Source organism: Aphelocoma coerulescens, chromosome 27 (assembly GCF_041296385.1).
Source record: "Aphelocoma coerulescens isolate FSJ_1873_10779 chromosome 27, UR_Acoe_1.0, whole genome shotgun sequence".
Taxonomy (NCBI): domain Eukaryota; kingdom Metazoa; phylum Chordata; class Aves; order Passeriformes; family Corvidae; genus Aphelocoma; species Aphelocoma coerulescens.
Genome location: NC_091040.1, coordinates 4,224,037 through 4,244,296, shown reverse-complemented (window position 1 = coordinate 4,244,296; position 20,260 = coordinate 4,224,037). Strand labels below are relative to the sequence as shown.

The window sequence follows — 20,260 nt, the reverse complement described above, 5'->3', positions numbered from 1 at the left end:
TCTGTGCTTAACCAGTGTGCACTAGATTAGGTTACATGCTGGGGAAATGAAGTATTGGAAAAGTGACAACGAGTACGTGAAATGCAAGAGCAGGGATGTGTAAGGCAAAATAAGATTTCTGAGAGTTGGGACACTGAACCCAGCGGAAAACTTCAGTCCACTCAAAGCCAGGGTTAATGTTTGCAAAGGAGGAGAGAAACGCACTTCAAGCTGTTGGCAACAAGCAAGAGCAGTGATCTCTGGGTTACTGCTGTGTCTGCTGGGAAGTGTAGAATGGGAGCTACGATCCAGAGAGCAGACATGGGAATGACACAAGCTGTGGATCTTTCCTGTTGGTTGTGGGGACTGGGAGGATGCATTTGGACACTCTTGGCTAAATTACACAGTTTAGGGGTGAACAAGGCACTGCTGGGGTATGGGTTGGACCTGATGGTCTTAGAGATCTTTTCCAACCTAAACAATTCCATGTTGCCATGATTCTAAGTGTGAATCATTACAACATGAAGTGTGGCCTGCAAAGGAGGGTGGACGCTGCAGGAGAAGAGAGTAGAAAGGTGACACAGGGTGGTGAGACTCAACAGCAGCAGTCAGGAGGCTCCAAACACAATCTGGGAGGTTTTATGTGCACACAGTGATGGACAGAGGCTGCTGCTGTGTGGACACAGAGGACAGAATAGAGAGACAATGAATTAACCAGGTGGAGGAAGTGGCTGAAGGAAGTGCTTATTTATGCTGAGCTGGCAGCCAGTAAGGATGAGCTGGGGGCATGTGTCGATCTGCTGGAGGACAGGGGGGCTCTGCAGGGGGACCTGGACAGGCTGGATAGATGGACTGAGTCCAGCAGTGTGAGGTTTAACAAGTCCAAGTGCCGAGTCCTGCACTTTGGCCACAACAACCTCTGCAGTGCCACAGGCTGGGGACAGAGTGGCTGGACAGGGGCCAGGCAGAAAGGGACCTGAGGATGCTGATGGACAGCAGGCTGGACATGAGCCAGCAGCGTGCCCACCTGGCCTGGACCAGGAATGGAGTGGCCAGCAGGACCAGGGCAGGGATTCTTCCCTTGTACTCAGCACTGGTGAGGCCACACCTCGAGTGCTGTGTCCAGTTCTGGGCGCCTCAGTTCAGGAAGGACATGGAGATGCTTGAACATATCCAGAGGAGGGTGACAAGGCTGGTGGGGGGGTCTTGAGCACAAGCCCTGTGAAGAACGGTGAGGGAGCTGGGGTTGTTTATCCTGGGGAAAAGGAGGCTCAGGGGTGACCTCATCACTCTCCACAGCTCCCTGACAGGAGGTTGTAGCCGGGTGAGGGTTGGGCTCTTCTCCCAGGCAACCACTGACAGAACAAGAGGACACAGTCAAGCTGCACTAGGGGAGGTTTAGGCTGGACACTATGAAAAAATTCTTCACTGAAAGAGTGATTGGGCACTGGAATTGTCTGCCCAGGGAGGTGGTGGAGTCCCTGGACATGTTTTAAAAAAGACTGGACGTGGCACTCAGTGCCATGGTGAAGTTGCTAAGGTGGTGTTAGGTCACAGGTTGGACTTGATGATCTCAAAGGTCTTTTCCAGCCTAGTTCATTCTGTGATTCTGTGAGCTGCTTCCAATAAAACCTTGCATTGCCATGTTCTCCAGCCTTCATGCAGTAAGTGCACATTCCAGTGCACCATTTTGCAAAGCACTGTGTCACAGTGCTATTCTGGGACTTATGGCAAGCTTACCTTTGGAGCTGGAACCAAACTCGTGGTTTCTCCAGGTATGTCTGGATTCCCAGGTGGAAGTACTTCTTTCAGTTCACAAGTTATTTTGCCTACTTTGCCACCCCGCTATATATTAGCAACAGGACTATGAATTTTCAACTGGTATTAAGAGTGATTTCCATGGCTGCAGGTATATTCTCCCCTCCCTACTCCTGAGAAAGAACATAGCAGAGGTTTTACGTGTGCCAACAGGAATTTTCTTGGAAAGTCAGCAGGAAGTGGGCTCCTAAATCAAGCTCCTCTAGCAGAGGAGAAGCGAAGTGAAATGGTGAAAGCCAGCACAGACCAGGAAAATGAGGAGGGATGAAACTGGTTTCATATAGGTAAAAAGGACTTTTCTAGTATGTGGATAGAAATAGTTGGAGATAACCAGACTCGTAATTGTATGTGAACACAAAAAATGCACATATTGTGTCTCTCCTGAGCTGTAACTGTAGGGGGTGGGTTTCTTTTGGTGGGGTATTTAATTGCTGCAGGCTCCATTCAGTACTGCTCTGGATATTGTAGAGGCCTGTGCTGTTGTGTGGCTATGGAGGGAATTACAAACTCGCATTTGGATCTGGGACGAGACTTCTGGTTTTGCCAGGTACATTTACCCTGATTTTTTTACTAATTAGCAGGTTTGTTAACACACACCAAGATCTGGGAATGCCAGCTGTCATAGGCATTGTAGCCCACCTCAAGCAGTGGCATTTAGCTCAGGGCAGCTGTCCAAGCTGGCAGGGACATGCTTCCAGTGCTCCTCCTCCAATTGCATTCCTGGGATCAGCTAAGACAAAGCCTGGTTCTGCTCCTCTGCAAAGTCAGTCATGGGGATTTGTTGTCTCCTAAAGGATCTATCCATGCCACTTCCATTGGCCTCAAGAAAAGTAATAGATTATATAAGTCAGATGGAAGTGCATTGAAAAACAAGGATATTTATGATATTTACATTGCTGGCCAAGAGGCAGGGATGTGCACTCACAGCCCAGAAAGCCAACTCCATCCTGGGCTGCATCCCCAGCAACATTGCCCAGGAGATTGAGGGATTGATTCTCCTCCTCTGCTCTGCTCTGCTCTGGTGAGACCCCACCTGCAGAGCTGCATCCACCTCTGGGGTCCCCATACAGGAAAGACAAGGAACTGCTGGAGTAGATGCACAGGAGGGCCACAAAAATGCTCAGAGGGATGGAGCAGCTCTCCTGTGAGCACAGGCTGAGAGGGATGGTTTAGATGGTTTAGCCTGGACAAGGCTCCAGAGAGACTTTATTTCAGCCTTTCAGTTCTTCAGAGTTACTTTCAGACTTAAAAGGAAGATGGAGACTAAGTTTTTAAAACAACCTGTGGTGACAGGACAGAGAGTAATGGTTTTAAACCAAAAGAGGGTAGATTCAAACTGGAGTTAAAGAAGAATTTTTTTTTTACTGTGAGGGTGGTGAAACACCAGCACAGGTTGCCCAGAGAGGAGGTACATGCCCCATTCCTGGAAACATTCAAGGTCAGGCTGGATGAGGCTCTGAGCAATCTTACCTAGTTGAAGTTGTCCCTGGTCGTTGCAGGAGAGTTCACCTAGATAACCTTTAAAGTTCCCTTCCAATCCAAACCACCCTGTGGTTCTATGATTTAGAACATACCCACTTAGGGTGACTATCACCATTTTAGCTGGTCTTTGCTTGTATCAGAATACCACCAAGGAGCATTGCACTGTAACCTTTTTAATACCAGCTTTGGAATGGATTTGACTGCCTTTTAGCTGGATTATCTGATGTACAGACACTGTATTACCCACAAATACTGCAAGGGGATTCTGTTCGCTGCTGGGACTTGCAGGTTTGCTGAGCTGTCACAGCTGCAGGACCATTTGTGATGCTCCAGGCACTGCACAGCTGAGAGACAGAGTGTGAATTCCCAAGAAATAGAGTTACCAGGCTGCCTGTGAGGCTCCAAGCCCGAGGCAGGGACACAGTGTGCCACGGAAACGTGTAAGGACAAAGCTGTAACCAAGGCCAGCAGGGTCCTCACAAAGGTTTCCTGGGTCACATGAGTTATGGGGATGGAGAGGGATATAACTGACATTAGGAAAAAGAGCCTTGTTGGTGATCAAGGCACGTGGGTAGTAAATTCCCAAGAGAAAAGCTGGACTAAAAGGCTGTGGCCCTTAACTGCACGGATGAGGGAACTGGGATTTTAGGTGATGTCACAGGTGGAAAAGCAGATAATTCCTTGTATTGCCCCAAAATATATAACACCACACAACTGTAACCAGGGAACGAATGAACATTTTTAAAAATTTTGATCTCTGTGTTTCTGACCCTGATAATTTTCTAGTAGATTTATTTGGTACTTTGATAGTGTCTTAAGTCAGCAAGTTTCATCATTGCTCCCTTAAGTTATCCCCTGCTCTGGACTGTGTGTTGACCTGGCTGCCAGCATGCATTGCAAAAACCTGCCCACATTTTTGTAGAGGCTGGCACCAGTGTGCCAACCAGGGCTACACGAAACCCACGTTTGGAACTGGGACCCAACTTGTTGTTACCCCAAGTAAGTTTGAGCTTTCTGCTCCATATTAACGCCAGGACTGGTAAATCATTTGTTTGTTGGGTAGATGGACCAGGGATTTCATGGGAGCATATTCCAGCTTTTCAGCTTCCCTTGGCAAAAGCCAGTTGGAATAGAGATGCTGTCTTGCAATGCAAGGAGGGTTTGGCTGTGGTGTGGCAGTGACCCACTGCAGGACAGAACAGTGAGAGAAGGTGGTGATGTCCACGTTTAATAGTCATGGCATGGTGACTGGAGGCTCTTCTGACTAAGGGCTTAGAGACTGCATTTTCTAAGTCTTAGCCTAAGAGAATATGTAGTGATCTTTCTGTTCTAAAATCCATAACCATTATACAACTCTAAGAATTTTTTTTTCTAGAAACAAAACCTCTGCCATATATAATTGAAAACTTGATCTGGCAATTGAAAACTGGTCTGATTTTGGAAGAAAATGCACGGAAAAGCATTTTGTGAAAATGACAAAGGTTCTCAGGAGGTGCATAAGCAGCCACTTCGAGTCTTTTTGTTTCCAGGAAATTGTCACACAGATGGGTTAATCCATCTCAGTCACCCATGAGAGAGTGGATTAGATAAGCAGAATTGCTCCTTCTCACTCCCAAAAATCTTTTCTTAATGTTGTTGAAAGGAGTAGCAGAGGAGATTGTAGCAATTCTCTCCTGTGGTTTATGATGGTGCATGAGTAGATCCATACATAAACACAAACAGGGTATTGTTTCCTGTTGGAGTGAAAGCTCCTCTGGACCCAGGCCCAGAGGAAAGCCAAAGCACAAGGGTTGATTTAAAACCTTTGGATAAGCTGAGATACATGAAGCCACACCAAAGTGAAATAAAAATACAGATTTTTAACTTTTAGTAGAAATATATGCTGAGTGCCTTAAACATTGAAAAGCTGCAGCAGACACCTTAAACTTAGTGTTTTCTACAGCAGTGTTGCCTTTTCACAGAATTTCTTTACTTTAGACAAAATACAGATAGAACTATGTGCTTCACATTTTTTAGATAGAGTGTTCACATGAACAATAAGAGCTGGTAGAAACTGTAAATGCAAATCTGGGTAATACCTATGTAACGGTTGTGTAAGATTCACGACTGCTCGAATTAGACCGGGATAGGTTAAGAAAAGAAAAACTAGACTAATGTGTTAGTCTTATTGGTCAGTTAACAAATATAATCCACACTTCTGTAAGTTTAGAGAAGAAGAAGAAGAAGCTGTTTTCTGCTTGCTGTTTGACTGCTGCTGCTGCTGTCACTGCTTGGCCTTATCGTGTAACCCCCTTGAACTCTGCCTTCAGAAAGCTATGAGACTATGAAAGAAAGAACTTAGCAGGATAGGAGCCTCCTCTGCTCTTTCACCCTCGTCTGAAAAGGAAGGGTATCCCATCAAAAGCTCAACAGTTTCCCAATAAGAAATTTAAGAAAAATTAATCTCATTTTATTCTATATGTAAACACATGCTAAAAGCCCAGGATTTGTCCTGGTTTGATACTAGAGAACTATTTATTCCATTGAGCACTTGATTTCTCCTCATATACTGGCTATCTTCCTCTATTAATTTAGTTACTTTTGGTTCAGTGGGAAATCTTTCCCTTAAAAGGTTTGTGAGAAAGACTTTGGATGGTTTTGATAGTTTGACTTCCCCACGTGTAATTACAGAGACAAAAACAAACACATTTTTTGGAAGGAGATCAGAATGATGCCTGAACTGTGCCAGTGAAGCAGCATATTCACATTTGCAGACGCTGAATCTTTCCTCAGTCTCTGCACTTTGGATGACTTGGCTAATGCTGGACTAGGACCTGCTTCTGCTACCTGTCTCCAGACAGAGTCTAGACAGTCTAGGAAGAGTTCCAGTCCTAAATGTGTTCATCCCATCTTGCTGTAGTCACCCCAGCATCCAGCTGGGAATGGAACAAATGAGGAACTCTTATTTCCTCATCTGTGAGTGATAAAGAAGATTTTGAGACACTTTCTAGACTTTCCCCATGGAAAGAAATTCTTCATCTGGGAGCTAAACTGTCTTCAGTATTTCTACAATATGACAGACTTCACAGAGGACTTCTGGTAGACCTTTTGGAGCATGCATTGGAGGACAGACAGGAAACATCACTAAAGTGCTTGTTAATTCATTGGAGTTGCTCCTCTGGGGGCAAGATTGGCCTGTATGAGTGTGCAGGGGGTACAGGTGGCCCCAGAGTGGGGCAATAGCTCCAGGTTGACTCTAGATGTGGAACATCATGGCTGAGGAGTGGTAAGAGCACCAAAGATTCTGTCACACCAATTCCAGTCTGACCAGAGATGCAGATGGTTTGCTTTGGAAGGAATGGAGAATGTGATCATTTTCTGCACAATGCCAGCTGGGAATTAAACCAGTTCAGGATTTCTACTGCAGCTTGGTTGGAGGGGAAAAAAAAAAGGGCACAGGTCTCAGTCTGATGTTGGAGCAGGGTTCTACTGCTCTCTCCCTGAAATCAGCCTCTAGTTGGCTGTCTCTGTATACTGGGCAGGAATAGCATTCCAACAGCTCCTGCTCTTCCACCTGGAAGACATCCTTTAGTAAAGATAAAATTAGGAGCATGGAAAGCTCAGAGTACCATTATTTACTTCTGTAAATAGAGGGCATAAATATACAACACCTCCAGCACATGCACCAGCTCATTAAGACAGAATAACAGGTCCCAGTGCTGTGGTTAGAGTGGATGATATTTACCAAAACTATCTGCAAACTTTCACAGCTGTGGGCAAATACACAAAGGAACTTACAGGAACTGAACTGCAGCACCAGAACAGAGGCAGCCACCACTGAGTAAGAACAGGAAACTAATATTTTGCAAAACTGCTGACACTTCCTGTGGAAAACAGACTTTATTGTTTTATGTGTTCAAGATCAAAGCATTGCACGGATTGAAAGGGAGAAAAACACCCTAATTTGGAGAGAGGTGGATACTTCTCTCTTCAGAAAGCACAGTACTCATTATGAGAAAGAAGCAGAGCAGCTTGATAAATTCCTCCTCTCCTCTTTCATTTCCCTGTACCCATGGCAATGATCTACCCTGGCTCATCTGCATTTTATACAGGGATATATCAGCCAGCTTTTTACCAGCTCCTGCCTTCCTCTCCCTAAAAAACAATCACTGAAACCTATTTCCAAAACACTGACTGGGAGTATGGGAGGTGGAAAGTGGGATCAAGGGAGTCCCAACATACATTAGGCTGTATTTCTTCATAGTTTGCAAAGAGTCTCATCAGGTTCTTCAAAGCCAGGACAAAGCTAGAATGGATGAATTACAGTTCAGGAGATGGGCCAGAGAATGAACCCTTGGGCTTTGTGGATTAGTTTTTTTCTGAGATCTTACTAATAGAGAAGTATGGCTATTTCTCTAAGGTGGCAACAGCTGGGAATGGAACAGATGAAGAACATTTATTTCAGTGATACAGAAGATTTTGAGACACTTTCTAGGCTTTCCCCATGGGAAGAAATGAAAATATCTTCATCTGGGAGCTAAGCTGTCTTCAGTATTTCTACAACACTTAGTGAGGTACAATACAATTATCAATGAGGTGTGTGAACAAGGAGAGAGCAAAGATTAATCTAAACTCTCAATCCTACACAAGAACACTTAATCAATTTACAAATGTGAACTGAAGTTCTCATTGAAATCTGTGAAGGCCAATGGGAAATGCAGCCACAGGGTTGCTGAGAGCCCCAAATCTGCACTGTGGCTATACTATGTCTGTAATGATATTTCATCCAGAAATGAGAGCGCTGCAGTGTCTGGAACATTTTACTGTTAGCTATGAACAAAGATTTAGGAACACACCTTCTCATAGAATCACATGAAGTGTGTCTTTAGAGTACAAGTTTATAAAGTTAAATATGCAAAAAAGGGTTTAACCACAGGTTGTGTTTTGATATGTGTGGAAAATCCCAGTCTGACTGACTTGCTAGCAGAGTTTGAAGCAAAAAAACAGTACTGAGCCCCAGGTGTCTTGTATCTGCAGTGCCTCAAACCCCTCTCTGCAGGGTAAAATTCTGTAAAAAAATTTGGTACTGCACTGTCAAGCAGTGGAACATAATGAAATGTTTGTTTGCTTCCCCTCTTTCCCTGAATGCAACCCTCTGTTCCTACTTTGCCATGGCTTCTCGAGCTTCTGCTGTAGGAGCACCATCAGTAGACTGGTGGTAAATGTGGACAGCCTTCAGATTTAGTGGTTTATCCACTGCCCCTCAGGACACAGGGAGGAAGTGGGATTTTGCATTTGGTGGATTTGACAGAACATTTGCAGAAAAAGCAGACTGGCCCTGGGCTGCCTCAAGAATCACAAAATCACAGCATGGTTTGGGTTGGGAGGGACCTTAAAGACCATGTTCCAGCCATGGGCAGGGACACCTTCTGCTAGGCCAGGTTGCTCTCGTGCTCTCTCCACCTGTTACACACATCCTTGGGTGCACCCAGGACAAGAGGCCAGGCTGCAGAGCAGGGTTCAGTGAGTTGTCACCAAGAGGAAGGGCTGGGTGAGATATGGACATCCAGGGTGTGGATGTCCACGAGACTTTTCAGATGCTCCAGGAATTCTGCCTGGCCACTCTGTGCCTCCCACACAACATAAGTCAAAAGAAGTAGCTTCTGCATCATCTGCTGTAGATGCTTTGGTTCTCTAAAGGTGTCCTGGCACAAGGTCCCAATGATCAGGCAACTTCCCACTGGACTAATGGAGAAACCTGCATTTCTAAGTGACTGTATGTTAACACCGAAGGAACTATGAATGTATAGTCTCACCTAATGACTCTTCTTTTCTCCACTTGCAGAAGTCACTCCATCTCCCTCAGTCTACAGGCTGACCTCTAAAGATGACCAGGATTTGGAAATGTGCCTTATCACCGATTACTCCCCTGAAAAGCTCGTTCTTAACTCAGCTGAGCACACATCCGCTGTTGTGGAGGTGGCAAACACTGAGAACCACGAGGAATCCAGCTACCTGTCAACCTACTGGGCCAAGAGGGATGAGATGCAGTGTGGTGCCAGCCACGAGGGCTTTGGAGAACTGGAGGGCGAGGATCCTGAGAGTGGTAATGGCATTGCTGGGCGTGTGAAGGGTTGGAGGCATTCTGGGCTCTGTGTTGTTGATTTGAGCAAGACTGGGTTGCAGCTCCCAACCTTGCAAGCCGTGCTCCACTATGGTCCCACAAGACATGGGAATGTTGCCTTGTTCTTCTGTTTTCTCTCTCTTTCATCCTTGGTGGAAAAAAGATTGGTACAGTCATAGCAGAGAGATCTTAAAACACACTGAGGGGGATAGAAAGCTTGAAATTCCTCTGTCCAATGGGACACTGAAGTTTAGTTAGGTAATATTTTATGCTTGCCCTGAAAAAAGGAGAAAAGACTGCTCATGGGAGGTTTGTTGGCCAGAAACTCTAATTTAGTCCTTCTAAGCAGAGTTATCTTTATAAACCTCTGGAGAAGTACATTTTTGCTGCTAATCAAATTTATTGTTACTCTCTGCAGGTGCCAGTGCTGTCTGTGTCACGGGGCTGTCCATGCACTTCAGGACAGGTATGTAACTCACCATTTTAGGAGAAAAGTTTGGCCTGACTAAAGTAAATGCCTTCCCACGTTTTTGCTGATTTTCCCCACTTGCAGAATTTTTTTGAAGCAAAAGGTCAGACTGGAAATTTCCAAAAGGGCCCCCACAGGCTTTAAATATCAAGGCTGAAAGTCGTGGTGTTAATACAGCCTCCCAGATCCATTTTTCATGATAATTAATATCAAAATATGCATAATTTTATGCAACCAATGTAGCTAGTGCCCACATGCTCTTGCTCTGACTCATCACAGAGCTGCTGCCCACCACAGAGTGACTCCAGGTACTGGGATGAGTCAGCACTGCCACATTTCAGACCTTAGAAGAGTTGGGTTATTTTTGGGTGCAGAAGCACCTAATGAAGCAATAGCTAAGGAGGTGGTTTCTGCAGCTGTGCTCGGGGTTCGCTAAAGCTGGGGTGCATCTAAGCCAGCTCTGCCTCAGCTCATGGCTGGGGAGGGGTCAGGGCAGGGCTGCAGCCCAAGGATCTGCTGCTGGTGCCACTTCAAAGAGCAGAGCCCGTGCCTGAGCCTGCCCTGCTCACAGAACAGCTGTGCTCTTGCAAATCTTTCCAAAACACCATTTCAGGAAAACACTCATCAGTAAACACGGCTGATTTGATCAGCCTTTCAGCTCTCTGAAAGGTTTTCAATGATAAACATACAATGAGGTTTTGCTGACAGCTCCCTACTTCTCCAGGACAGATCAATGTATTTTCAAATACAAATGGCTTTGTAACTTCGGATTAGTATAAAATTCAAGTACAATTGTGTTCTATGATTAAAATCAAAATTGCTTTCCCCCTGCCCATCTTTAAGAATTTTAGAGAGAGGAAGGAGGGCTGACAATGCAGAGTACTTAAAACCAGTTAGATGGCTGGCAGACTGGCATATTGGATAATTAAGTGGTTATTGAACAGAAGAAATTAAAGTCTCTCAGTCCTGCTCCTTATCTCCCTTCCTGTCCTACCAGCTGACTCCACCACTCAACGGAGCAGCTTCATCAAGAAGGGCTTTTAAGTCTGTCTGGAACACGAGGGTGTCTCAGTGCTCTTGTGACTCTCATTTTCTGTTTTTTTCCAGATGAACACTTGAACACACTGTCTTTATCACAGCTGGGCCTCAAAATAGTTTTAATGAAGGGAATAATTTTTAATGTGCTCATGACGATGCTTATGTGGAAGAAAAAAAAAGTGAGTATGCTTGGGGGGGCCGGTCTGAAAACATCTGGATTGTTTCTTCAGCTATGAGTGCTCCTTCTCTCTGGAAGAGCTGTTTCTGCAGTCTGTCCATACTTCTTTTGTCTGCCAACAGTAAAATCCCTCTATTCCTCTGGCCATACCGTTTTCATCTGCTCCTCAAGTACTCTTCCTTGTCCATATGCAATTTTTTTTCTTTCAAGACGTTTCTCCCTTCTCTTTCTACATCCATCCCTTCCCTTGCCTGCATTCATCCATCAGATTTATCCCCTCATCTGTCTCCAGCTGGGAAAGTTTCATGGTTATTGACTTTACTATAAGTCATAATACATTAGTTTTTGCCCAGTGTCTCTTTCTTCTCTTTCTCTTGCCTGGACACTTCAGCTCTACAACTGTGCAGCTGTGACTGTAACCCAAATAATGATTTAACATCCCTTTGTTTTTGTTACAGGACTGAAAGTAACCAGGTGGTGCAGTCCTGAAGTACCAAAACCATCTGCTTTGAGAGACCATCGTGAGCAAGAGGGAGCACAGGGACATTCCTTGTGCAAGGGACATCACCTGCTGTTCTTATATATCACACCAGCCATTATATTCTAATTTGCTTGATTTGCATTGCTATAAAAGTACTCAAAACGAAACATTTCCAGCATTCTGCCCTCCAGATGCCTGGGTCATTCACCATACAGCGTTTCTTTTGCATGAAGCAGACTTTGCTATAATTATACATTGCCAAACATGCTTGTTACTTGCATTAAAATGACAACTTCTGCCTGGAGCAGTGATGTTTGTTAAAAACTGCAAGCTAAATATCACCTGAACATGATTTTTTCCTATTTTGGTAGCTTTAGGGTATTCATGTCTCCTAGGGTTCACCTTTTCAGGTGTAAATGAAACACTTTGAAAAGCAAAGGGAGACTGACTCAGGATGCCCTGTCCTGCCACCCTTTGCTAGATCAGAGCAAGATATCCCTTTTTTTTCCTAAAGGATATGCTGCAGGTCTCCCAGAAGTCCCAAGTTCAGTGAAACTGTCACCTCATTATCTCAGAAAAAAAAAAAAAAAAGAATATTTGGGTTTTTTTAAGTCTATCTGATCTTAATATCTTCTTAATTTAAACCAGTTTAAGATTTGGCTTTGTGCTTAGTAAAAATACGAACCACTTTTGTTCTTTTTGTTTACTTCTAACAACCTGAGATTTCCCAAGTTCACTGTATAACAACTGCATAAAAATATACTGAAATATTTACCCATCCATGTGTGCCCACCTTGGAACAGTGCTTGTTGTGATATCTGTATGCTGCTAATTCATGAACTGTACCAGCACCCAGAAGAAGTCTTGGCATTTCTTTAGGCTGTTATCAAACAATTCTTACCAAAAAATGAGAAACGTGTTTGTCTTTTGTTGTTCGAGGCACTGATTCACCCTTTCAGCTGAGCTTTGGGGTGGAGGAGGGAAGGGGTTGGAGGGTGGGAACAAAGTCCTTCTCCAGGACATCTGTGGTGTGTCCCTGTGAGGACAGTGGGGAGGGAGAGAAAGGGGGGAGCCCCTCTCCCCCAAGGGCAGACCCTGTGCTGGGTGAAGACAACATCAAACGTGGCTTGGCCACAGTGAGGGGGCTCCAGGTCCCTGGAGGCAGATTGCTGCTGCTGTGGGGCACACAGGACCCCGAGGTGTCCTGTCCCCAAGTCCCCCCCTCCCGAGTGTCACTGCAGCACAAGGCACCTGCTTTGCAGTGATGACACCAATGGACCCTCTTTGCCTCCAGGTTCTGTCTGTCCTGGCAAGTCTGGAAGGGAAATGTTCTCTGTTTGTGACATCAATTCCTCCAACGTCTTCTGAAGCCCCAGAGGTTTCTCTGTGAGGGAGAAATGAGAGGTATGCTCTGACAGAAACACACCCTCCCTGCAGAGCTTGAACCCTGCCTGTACCTCACACCAATGCCCAAACCCAGTGGCAGGAAAAGCCTCACTGGATCAGTGGGGGTGATTGTCCCTCACCCAGCTGGACTCACAGACTTCACAAAGAGCTGGTTTGGAAAGGGTCATGAGTCAAACACTTTTAGCCAAAAGCCCTGGTGCTTCATGTGGGAGGACCATGCCAGGATCTGACCCCACACTGCTGAGCAGCAACACCACAAAGCCTCCCATGTCTCCTGCCTTGGTCCTGCACCTGACCACTGAGCAGGTGACCTGTCACAGGGTGACAGAGTTACTGACCCCTCCTGCCAAGGAGCAGCTTTAAACTTTCCATGTCTATTGCCCTGATTATTTTATAGTACAGATATTCAGGGACTTTTCTCTTCTCTTCTCCTCTTCTCTTCTCTTCTCTTCTCTTCTCTTCTCTTCTCTTCTCTTCTCTTCTCTTCTCTTCTCTTCTCTTCTCTTCTCTTCTCTTCTCTTCTCTTCTCTTCTCTTCTCTTCTCTTCTCTTCTCTTCTCTTCTCTTCTCTTCTCTTCTCTTCTCTTCTCTTCTCTTCTCTTCTCTTCTCTTCTCTTCTCTTCTCTCCTTGACACAACCACCATTCTCACATCTCTCCAGCTGTAGGAAGCCCAGGGCTCCTTAAGTGCTGGATTCCAGGCAGCTCTTGGAGCCTACACTTCACTCATGATGAAATCTGCCATGTCACTGGGAAACAGCTTGAAGAAGCTGCCTAAACCATATTTGAACTATAAAGCAAGTCACTGCATTTCACAGATTTCCAACTGATTACCCTCCTTCCAGAAACTTTTAGGGATGTGGAAGAAAACTTTCCATACTCATTTACCTTTAGTATTACTTTTAAAATTAATATCCATTTTAAATTTTTTATGTTGCACTTCAAACCCACTCCCAAATGAAAGGGCAAGAGTTAAGGACTGTGCTGCCTCTGTTTCCACATCTTGGTCTTTCCTCTTCCAGGTTAAACTGATCCCAGGGACAGGATTTGCCAAGTGGGACATGAGTTAAATGGTTTGACTGAAGTGGCTCTTGGCATGTGACTTGCAAAGCACTGGATTTGCAAGGTCTACTTCAAAGACACTTTCAGATATCAGGCTGCCAATCTCCCACCACCACAACGTGCCCCCCCCTTCCCTGCACTTTCTTGTTTATTTCGAGATATGAAAACCAGAGAGCAAAGCAAAGGAAATAACACAGCAGGACAGGAGCTGGAAAGGGGCTCATGGCCCAGGTGGGGCAGGAAGAGGCCACAGCATGAGTTCCATGACGCCACAATCGAGATCTGGGTCACCACTGATGCTCGTCTATGCCTGACCACAAAAACCACTTCCTCTGGAAAGTGGAGCACAAATGGGGAGGGGGTGCAGGGCTGGGGTGGCACGTGGCAGGGAGGGGGAGAAGCTGTGGAAAAGAACAGCAGACGTTAGACCACAAGCCAAAGTGGAATGAGGTTAAGACATTCTCTCCTCCTACCCCTCACCACAGCCTGCACTTGGGGAGTTGTTTTGGGTACAGCAGGAAGGATTGAGCTATGTATAGAGTGGGCACGGAAAGGAGGGGAGAAATGCTTTATAAAGTGTGGTGGGGAGAGCTCTTAGAGTTGTGTCAGATTTCTGAATTTGCTGATAGATCTCTGCACCACTTTTACAGATTGAATCTGTGCAGAAAAATCCTTCTGCTTCTCCTGACCCAGATGAGAAGGAAGGATGAAGGCCAGAGTCCTCTGACACTGTCATAGAAGGAGGCTTTGCACGGTCCAACTTTAGCATCCTCTCCCCTCTGTCACTGCCTGTCCTGCTATGGGTAGGAGATGAACTTGTGTGTTTTCTCAGGGTTTTGTTAGAGAGAATATCCTGCTCAATATTTGTCATCTCTCATCAAACACGACCCGGTGCACAAACCATCCTCTCTTATTTTCCTCCTCCTCCTTGTGCAACCAGGGACCCGAGTGTGGATTTTACAAGGACCAAAGCTTGAAGGTATCAATGGACTTGCTGAAGCTTATTCCAATGTGGGAGGAGCTCTGACAGGACTTGGATTTATCATAGATTCATGGAATCCCAGTATGGTTTGATTTTGTAGGGACCTTAAGGAACAACCAGTCCCACCCTCTCCCATGGGCAGGGACCTTCCACTATCCCAGGCTGCTCCAAGCCCCATCCAACCTGGCCTTGGACACTTCCAGGGATCCAGGGGCAGCCACAGCTTCTCTGGGCACCCTGTGCCAGGCCCTCACCACCCTCACAGGGAAGAATTTCTTCCCAATATCCCATCTAACCCTGCCCTCTCGCAGTTTGAAACCATTCCACCTTGTCCTGTCACTACATCCTTTGTGAAAAGTCCCTCTGCAATTTTACTTTCCCCTCAAGAATTCTACTGTCGAGCTAATGGTGGCTGGAGGAATCGTAAGTGCAGGAGCTGGGGTGGGTTGGACGGTCGGGACAGACGGAGACGAGAGATCTCTGAAGTCAGATCTTGGAACACGCTGTTCATTGCAAAGGGCCTGGGTACAGGGGCACTGCTTGGAGCTGCCAGCTGCAGCTCGGAGCAGGCCCAAGAGAGCAAGAATGTAAAAGTAAGAGCAAGTAGGTAAGAGCAGAGTAAGAGTGAGCGAAGAGGAAGTAAGTAAGGGGGAGAGAGAGAGAGAGAGACGAAGTCCTCGTTACAATACAATAAATCCTCTTCTGTACTGAATATTCTAATTCTCACTAGCCAATCTAGTACAAGGTACAAATCCTATAGCATTTACATACAGCCTATAAGAGTTATTACATTACCATAGAGTGTTACATTTTAACTTCTAAAAACTACTCCTTGGACCCCTTCAGCTGAGCTAGTAGGGTCTGCTCTGACCCTTGGACCTGTCTGCAAGCACAGGGTATTGTTCAATCAAAAGGGGATTATCTTCAGCCGGCTATACCATTGTTTTCCAGTTGTTCAGTAACTAAGACTTTATATCTCAAAGGTGGCTTTCATTTCGATGTCGCTTATAGTTTTCATATTCCCAAAATCTTTTGTCAGGCAATCATATTTATAAGGCTTTCCTGTTTCATCTTCCCCAACATCAAGCAGGTTAGAAGCAGGAAAAAGGGGGAGAAACAAAAAGATCCTTCACAGCAAAGCCCTGCGTGTCCTCTCGCTCAGCCCCCGTGCAGCTCCGAGCAGCGGCCAGGGGAGGGCCCAGCCCGGGCCCAGCAAAGGCAGCGGCTCCGTGCCCGACCTGAGCATCACCACCCCCGCACTGCTGCTCCCTGCTGCTCCGGCTGCCCGGGCACGGCTCAGGGCCCTTCTCATGGGAAAGAAGATCATTTACCATCCCTGCACCCTGTGAGTCCCTGCCTGCTCTCCCAACGCTGCTGCCATTGCAAACAAGTCCACAAGTGGTGCTGCTGGCATGAGTTCTTTGTTCCTGACACAGACCCAGACTCCATCCTTGAGGACAGTGAAGACCCTGCTCCCTCACACCTCACAGCCCGTGTTAGGCAAGAGATTTGGGAGCCCCAGGCTTCAGACTTTTACAGGTTTAATGGCTGCAGCACAGCTGGAAATGTTAAAAAGGTGGTAAACAGGAGCCAGAATAGAATTCTGAGATGTTGAAGCCATCAGAGACCCAAAGTTCCATCTCCTCAGTGCAGCACATGAACATTTCCATGCCACGGAGCCTCAAGGCTCTCAAGGTTTTACCTCTCCAGTGTTTCAGCTGCAGAGAAAACCAGAGAAGCACAAAGCAGGATCAGTGTGAAGACAGAACCTCATTCATGAAGGTTCTACAGAGACCTGAAAAGGCTCGATCAATGGGCAAAGGACAATGGCATGAGGTCCAAGGCCGAGTGCTGCTCCTGCAGTGGGGTCACAGCAACCCCCTGCAGCTCCAGGCTGGGGGAGGAGTGGCTCAAGAACTACTCAGCAGAAAGGGACGTGGCAGTGCTGGTTGACAGCTGGCTCAACATGAGCCAACAGTGGGCCCAAGTGGCCAAAAAGACAATAGCAACCTGGCTTGTATCCGGAATCGCGCAGCCAGAAGCGATCATCCCCCCGCACTCGGCATTGGTGAGGCTGCAGCTCGAGTGCTGCGTTCAGTTCTGGACCCCTCACTTCAAAAAAGGACTTTGGGAGGCTGCAGTGTGTCCAGTAAAGAGCAACAAGGCTCATGAAAGGACTAGAAAACATTTCTCTTCTGAAGAATGGCCAAGGGAGCTGGGGCTGTTTAGTGTGGAGAAGAGGAGGCTCAGAGGGGTCACATCACATCTGTGACAGGGTGTAGTGAGGTGGGGTCAGTCTCTTCTGCTGTGCCTGCAGTGAGAGAACCAGGGGAAATGGCCTTGAGCTGAGACAGGGGAGATTCAGATTAGATCAGGGTGGTCAGGCACTGGAAGGGGCTGCCCAGGGAGGTGGTGGAGTCACCACCCCTCGGGTGTTCAGGAGGCACCTGCATCTGGCACTGGGAGATGTGCTTTAGTTACAGTGGCAGTGCTGGGCAGATGGTTGGACTGGATCATCTTGAAGGTCTCTTCCAACCTTGATTCTGTGATTCTGAGGGGGGAGCTTCTCTGTGGCCCCAGAGCAGCTCAAGTGCTGCTCTGAGGCCCTGACAGCTCAGCAGTCCATCCCAGCATCCTTGAGTTTACCAGCACATCGGAGTGCAGGGACACTGACACCGTGGTGGGATGCCTGTACCACCCACAGGTCCTAGTGAGCCTGTAAGTCCAGCTGGGACATCCAGATGTGGCCCACGTGTCTCTGAGGTAAGTGGGAGGGTCTGTGGAAAGCTGGGTACACCTGGGGATGTGCTGGAGGACACTTCCTTCCCTTTGTGACCACTAACCACAGCCTCATCTGAATTTTCCACAGCTCTGAAGCCCAGGGGTACATTGGAAACACCTGTAAGATCCAAAGGCAAGAAAGAGGGAGATGAAAAGGGTGCATGACAACTGAGTTTCCATGATCACTTGTTTCCTGCTTCCCTCCAAAACTGGGGCACAGAAATAAAGCCTGCTGGGTAGAAAGGAAGGGAGAGAGGTAAAACCAGAGTCATGCCTGAGAGGGAACTTAGATGCAGGAGATGCTCTGCATTTGTCACCAATATGGAAAAGGCTGCAGTGTCATAAAGGGTTTTATTGATGGAAAGGATCACTGTTACAACAATGAGGCTGCAGACTCCTCCACAGGATACTCTGGAGGGGGAAATCTTGAGCCCTGCGTCCCCTTCCTCCACCAAGGAAGGTGAGAGTGTGCTGGGCACTTCCCTATGCCAGGCTTTGCCATCAGGAGCAGTTCAAGACCTGGAAAGAGAGCAGGCAACAGGAGCAATGTTACTGCAAAGCAGAGGGGATGAAATTCCCCCAAGCCCCAGTGATCCTGTGGCCCCTTGCAACAGCAACAACAGGGCATGTCCTCCACTTCCCAACACCCAACTGTCCCTGTCCCCAGCTGCCTCATGTGCAAAGAAACTCCAGACTTGGACCCCAGCCATACCATGGCCTCTGAAAAGGACAACCCTCACAGAGCCCAGGATTTTGAGCTCCCAAAGCTTCTCCTGCAAAGAAGAATGGGGAGTCTCTCTCGTAAGAGAGCAATGTGGGTAGGTTTCTGTAACAGTCCTAGTTAAACTCTTAACTTATAAAAGCCAAAAAGCGTATGCTCAAAACCAGAAAGCCATAAATCCTCACTCTGTGCCAACCCAGAGGACAACAGCTCAGTTATGCCTGGCCATGAGGAAGCTGGGAGCTCAGGGGACTCCTGGATTCAGTCTTCTCCTAGTTCTCCCCAAATTTACTGCAGTCCTGTGGTTGCCCCTTTTGTGATCCCAGAGATCAGTACCTGGCTCCTCTCCCAGAGCTCAGCCAACAAAGTTGATGACAACGAGATGGAGAATGGTGTTGGCAAAGAGGAAATCAGCAAATGCCCGCTCCGGTGAAATGCCCTGGAACTCGCCCTTGTTCTGGGGGTTGATCTGGATCCGGAGGCAAACTGCACAGCAGAGAAAGAATGAGCCAACAGTGAGCACAGCCTTCCTGGGGCAGCCCAGCCCAGTCAGGGCCACTGTTCCACCAGGGGAAAGTTACTCCATCGTTACTAGAGATGAACAGGACACTGGCAGGGAATTTGCATGGGGTCAGTGCTCCCACAGCACCACACCACAGGGTGCCCAAGTGAGTCCTGAGGGGAACAGGCTCAGGGCAGGATTGGATTCACATAAAAGTGTGGATATTTTTATGTCCTCCATTGGGCGTGTCAGAAACACAGAATTATTTGGGTGGGAAAGGACCTTAGAGATCATCTCATTCCAACCCCAGGGACACCTTCCACTATCCCAGGCTGCTCCAAGCTCTGTCCAACCAGGTCTTGGACACTTTCAGGAACTGGGGCAGCCACAGCTTCTCTGGGCACCCTGTGCCAGGGCCTCCCCACCATCAGAGGGAACAACTCCTTCCCAATTTCCCACCTATTCCTACCCTCTGGCAGTGGGAAGCCATTCTCCCTTGTCCTGTCACTCCAGGCCCTTATCCCAAGTCCCTCTCCAGCTCTCTTGGAGCTCCTTTAGGCACTGGAAGGGGCTCTCAGGTCTCACTGCAGCCTTCTCCCCTCCAGGCTGAGCACCCCCAGCCTGTCAACCCCCGTGCTGGGGAGGGCTGCACAGAAACAGGGTGGGTTGGGGGGTATTCTGGCGAGCAGCACCCTACATGTGTCACTCCTGGACTCCCTTCCCCTTGGCTGCAAGGACACCTGGGGGCAAAAGGATCCGGGCCGGACCCGCAGGTCCAGAGCTGCCGAGGAGCTCCGGCCCCGCCGGGAGCAGAACGGGGGGCTCGGGGAAGGGCGGGGGGTGCTGAGGGTACCGGGGGCTCCCCGGCCGCTCCGAGCGCTGCTCCAGGACCCCCGCTGCTTCCTAAGGATGCCCGCGATGCCCGCGGGCGCGGCGGGGGGAGGCCCAGGGTAACCCCAACCCGCGCCATGGCTGTGAGGGGGACCGCGGGGCCGGCACTGACCGCCCAGGATGAAGCTGCCGACGGCGGAGATGAAGCCGCTGAGGAAGGAGTTGAAGGGGAAGGTGCCGACGCCGAGGCAGTAGCCGAACTGCAGCGCGCCGGTGAGCAGCACGTAGAGCAGGAAGGCGTCCAGCGCCTTGAGGCGCCCGGCGGTGCCGCCGCCGTACTCGGACAGGAAGCGCCGCGCGACGGCGCGCACCGAGCCCGCCATGGCCGCGCCCAGCCCCGCGCCGCAGCCGGCACCGCGCAGGCGCCGC

General features: G+C 47.9%; 2 protein-coding genes across 2 annotated transcripts in view; one reads left to right on the top strand and one right to left on the bottom strand.

Moving 5' to 3' along the window:
* LOC138099168 (M1-specific T cell receptor alpha chain-like) overlaps positions 1-12,446 on the top strand; it is a 149,602-nt gene extending 137,156 nt beyond the window's left edge. Inside the window, exons 4-7 of the mRNA XM_068996258.1 lie at positions 9,104-9,364; positions 9,801-9,848; positions 10,959-11,068; positions 11,526-12,446. Of these exons, the coding sequence (XP_068852359.1) occupies positions 9,104-9,364; positions 9,801-9,848; positions 10,959-11,068; positions 11,526-11,531 (425 nt within the window). The 3' untranslated portion in view covers positions 11,532-12,446. The remainder of the gene's footprint in view (positions 1-9,103; positions 9,365-9,800; positions 9,849-10,958; positions 11,069-11,525) is intronic.
* Positions 12,447-18,109: 5,663 nt separating this feature from the next.
* On the bottom strand, positions 18,110-20,260 carry DAD1 (defender against cell death 1). The gene is made up of 3 exons (XM_068996326.1): positions 20,004-20,260; positions 18,835-18,984; positions 18,110-18,296 (listed from the first exon to the last, which is right to left on the bottom strand). Exons 1-2 carry the CDS (start codon positions 20,212-20,214, stop codon positions 18,854-18,856), a joined length of 342 nt encoding a protein of 113 aa, XP_068852427.1. The 5' UTR covers positions 20,215-20,260; the 3' UTR covers positions 18,110-18,296; positions 18,835-18,853.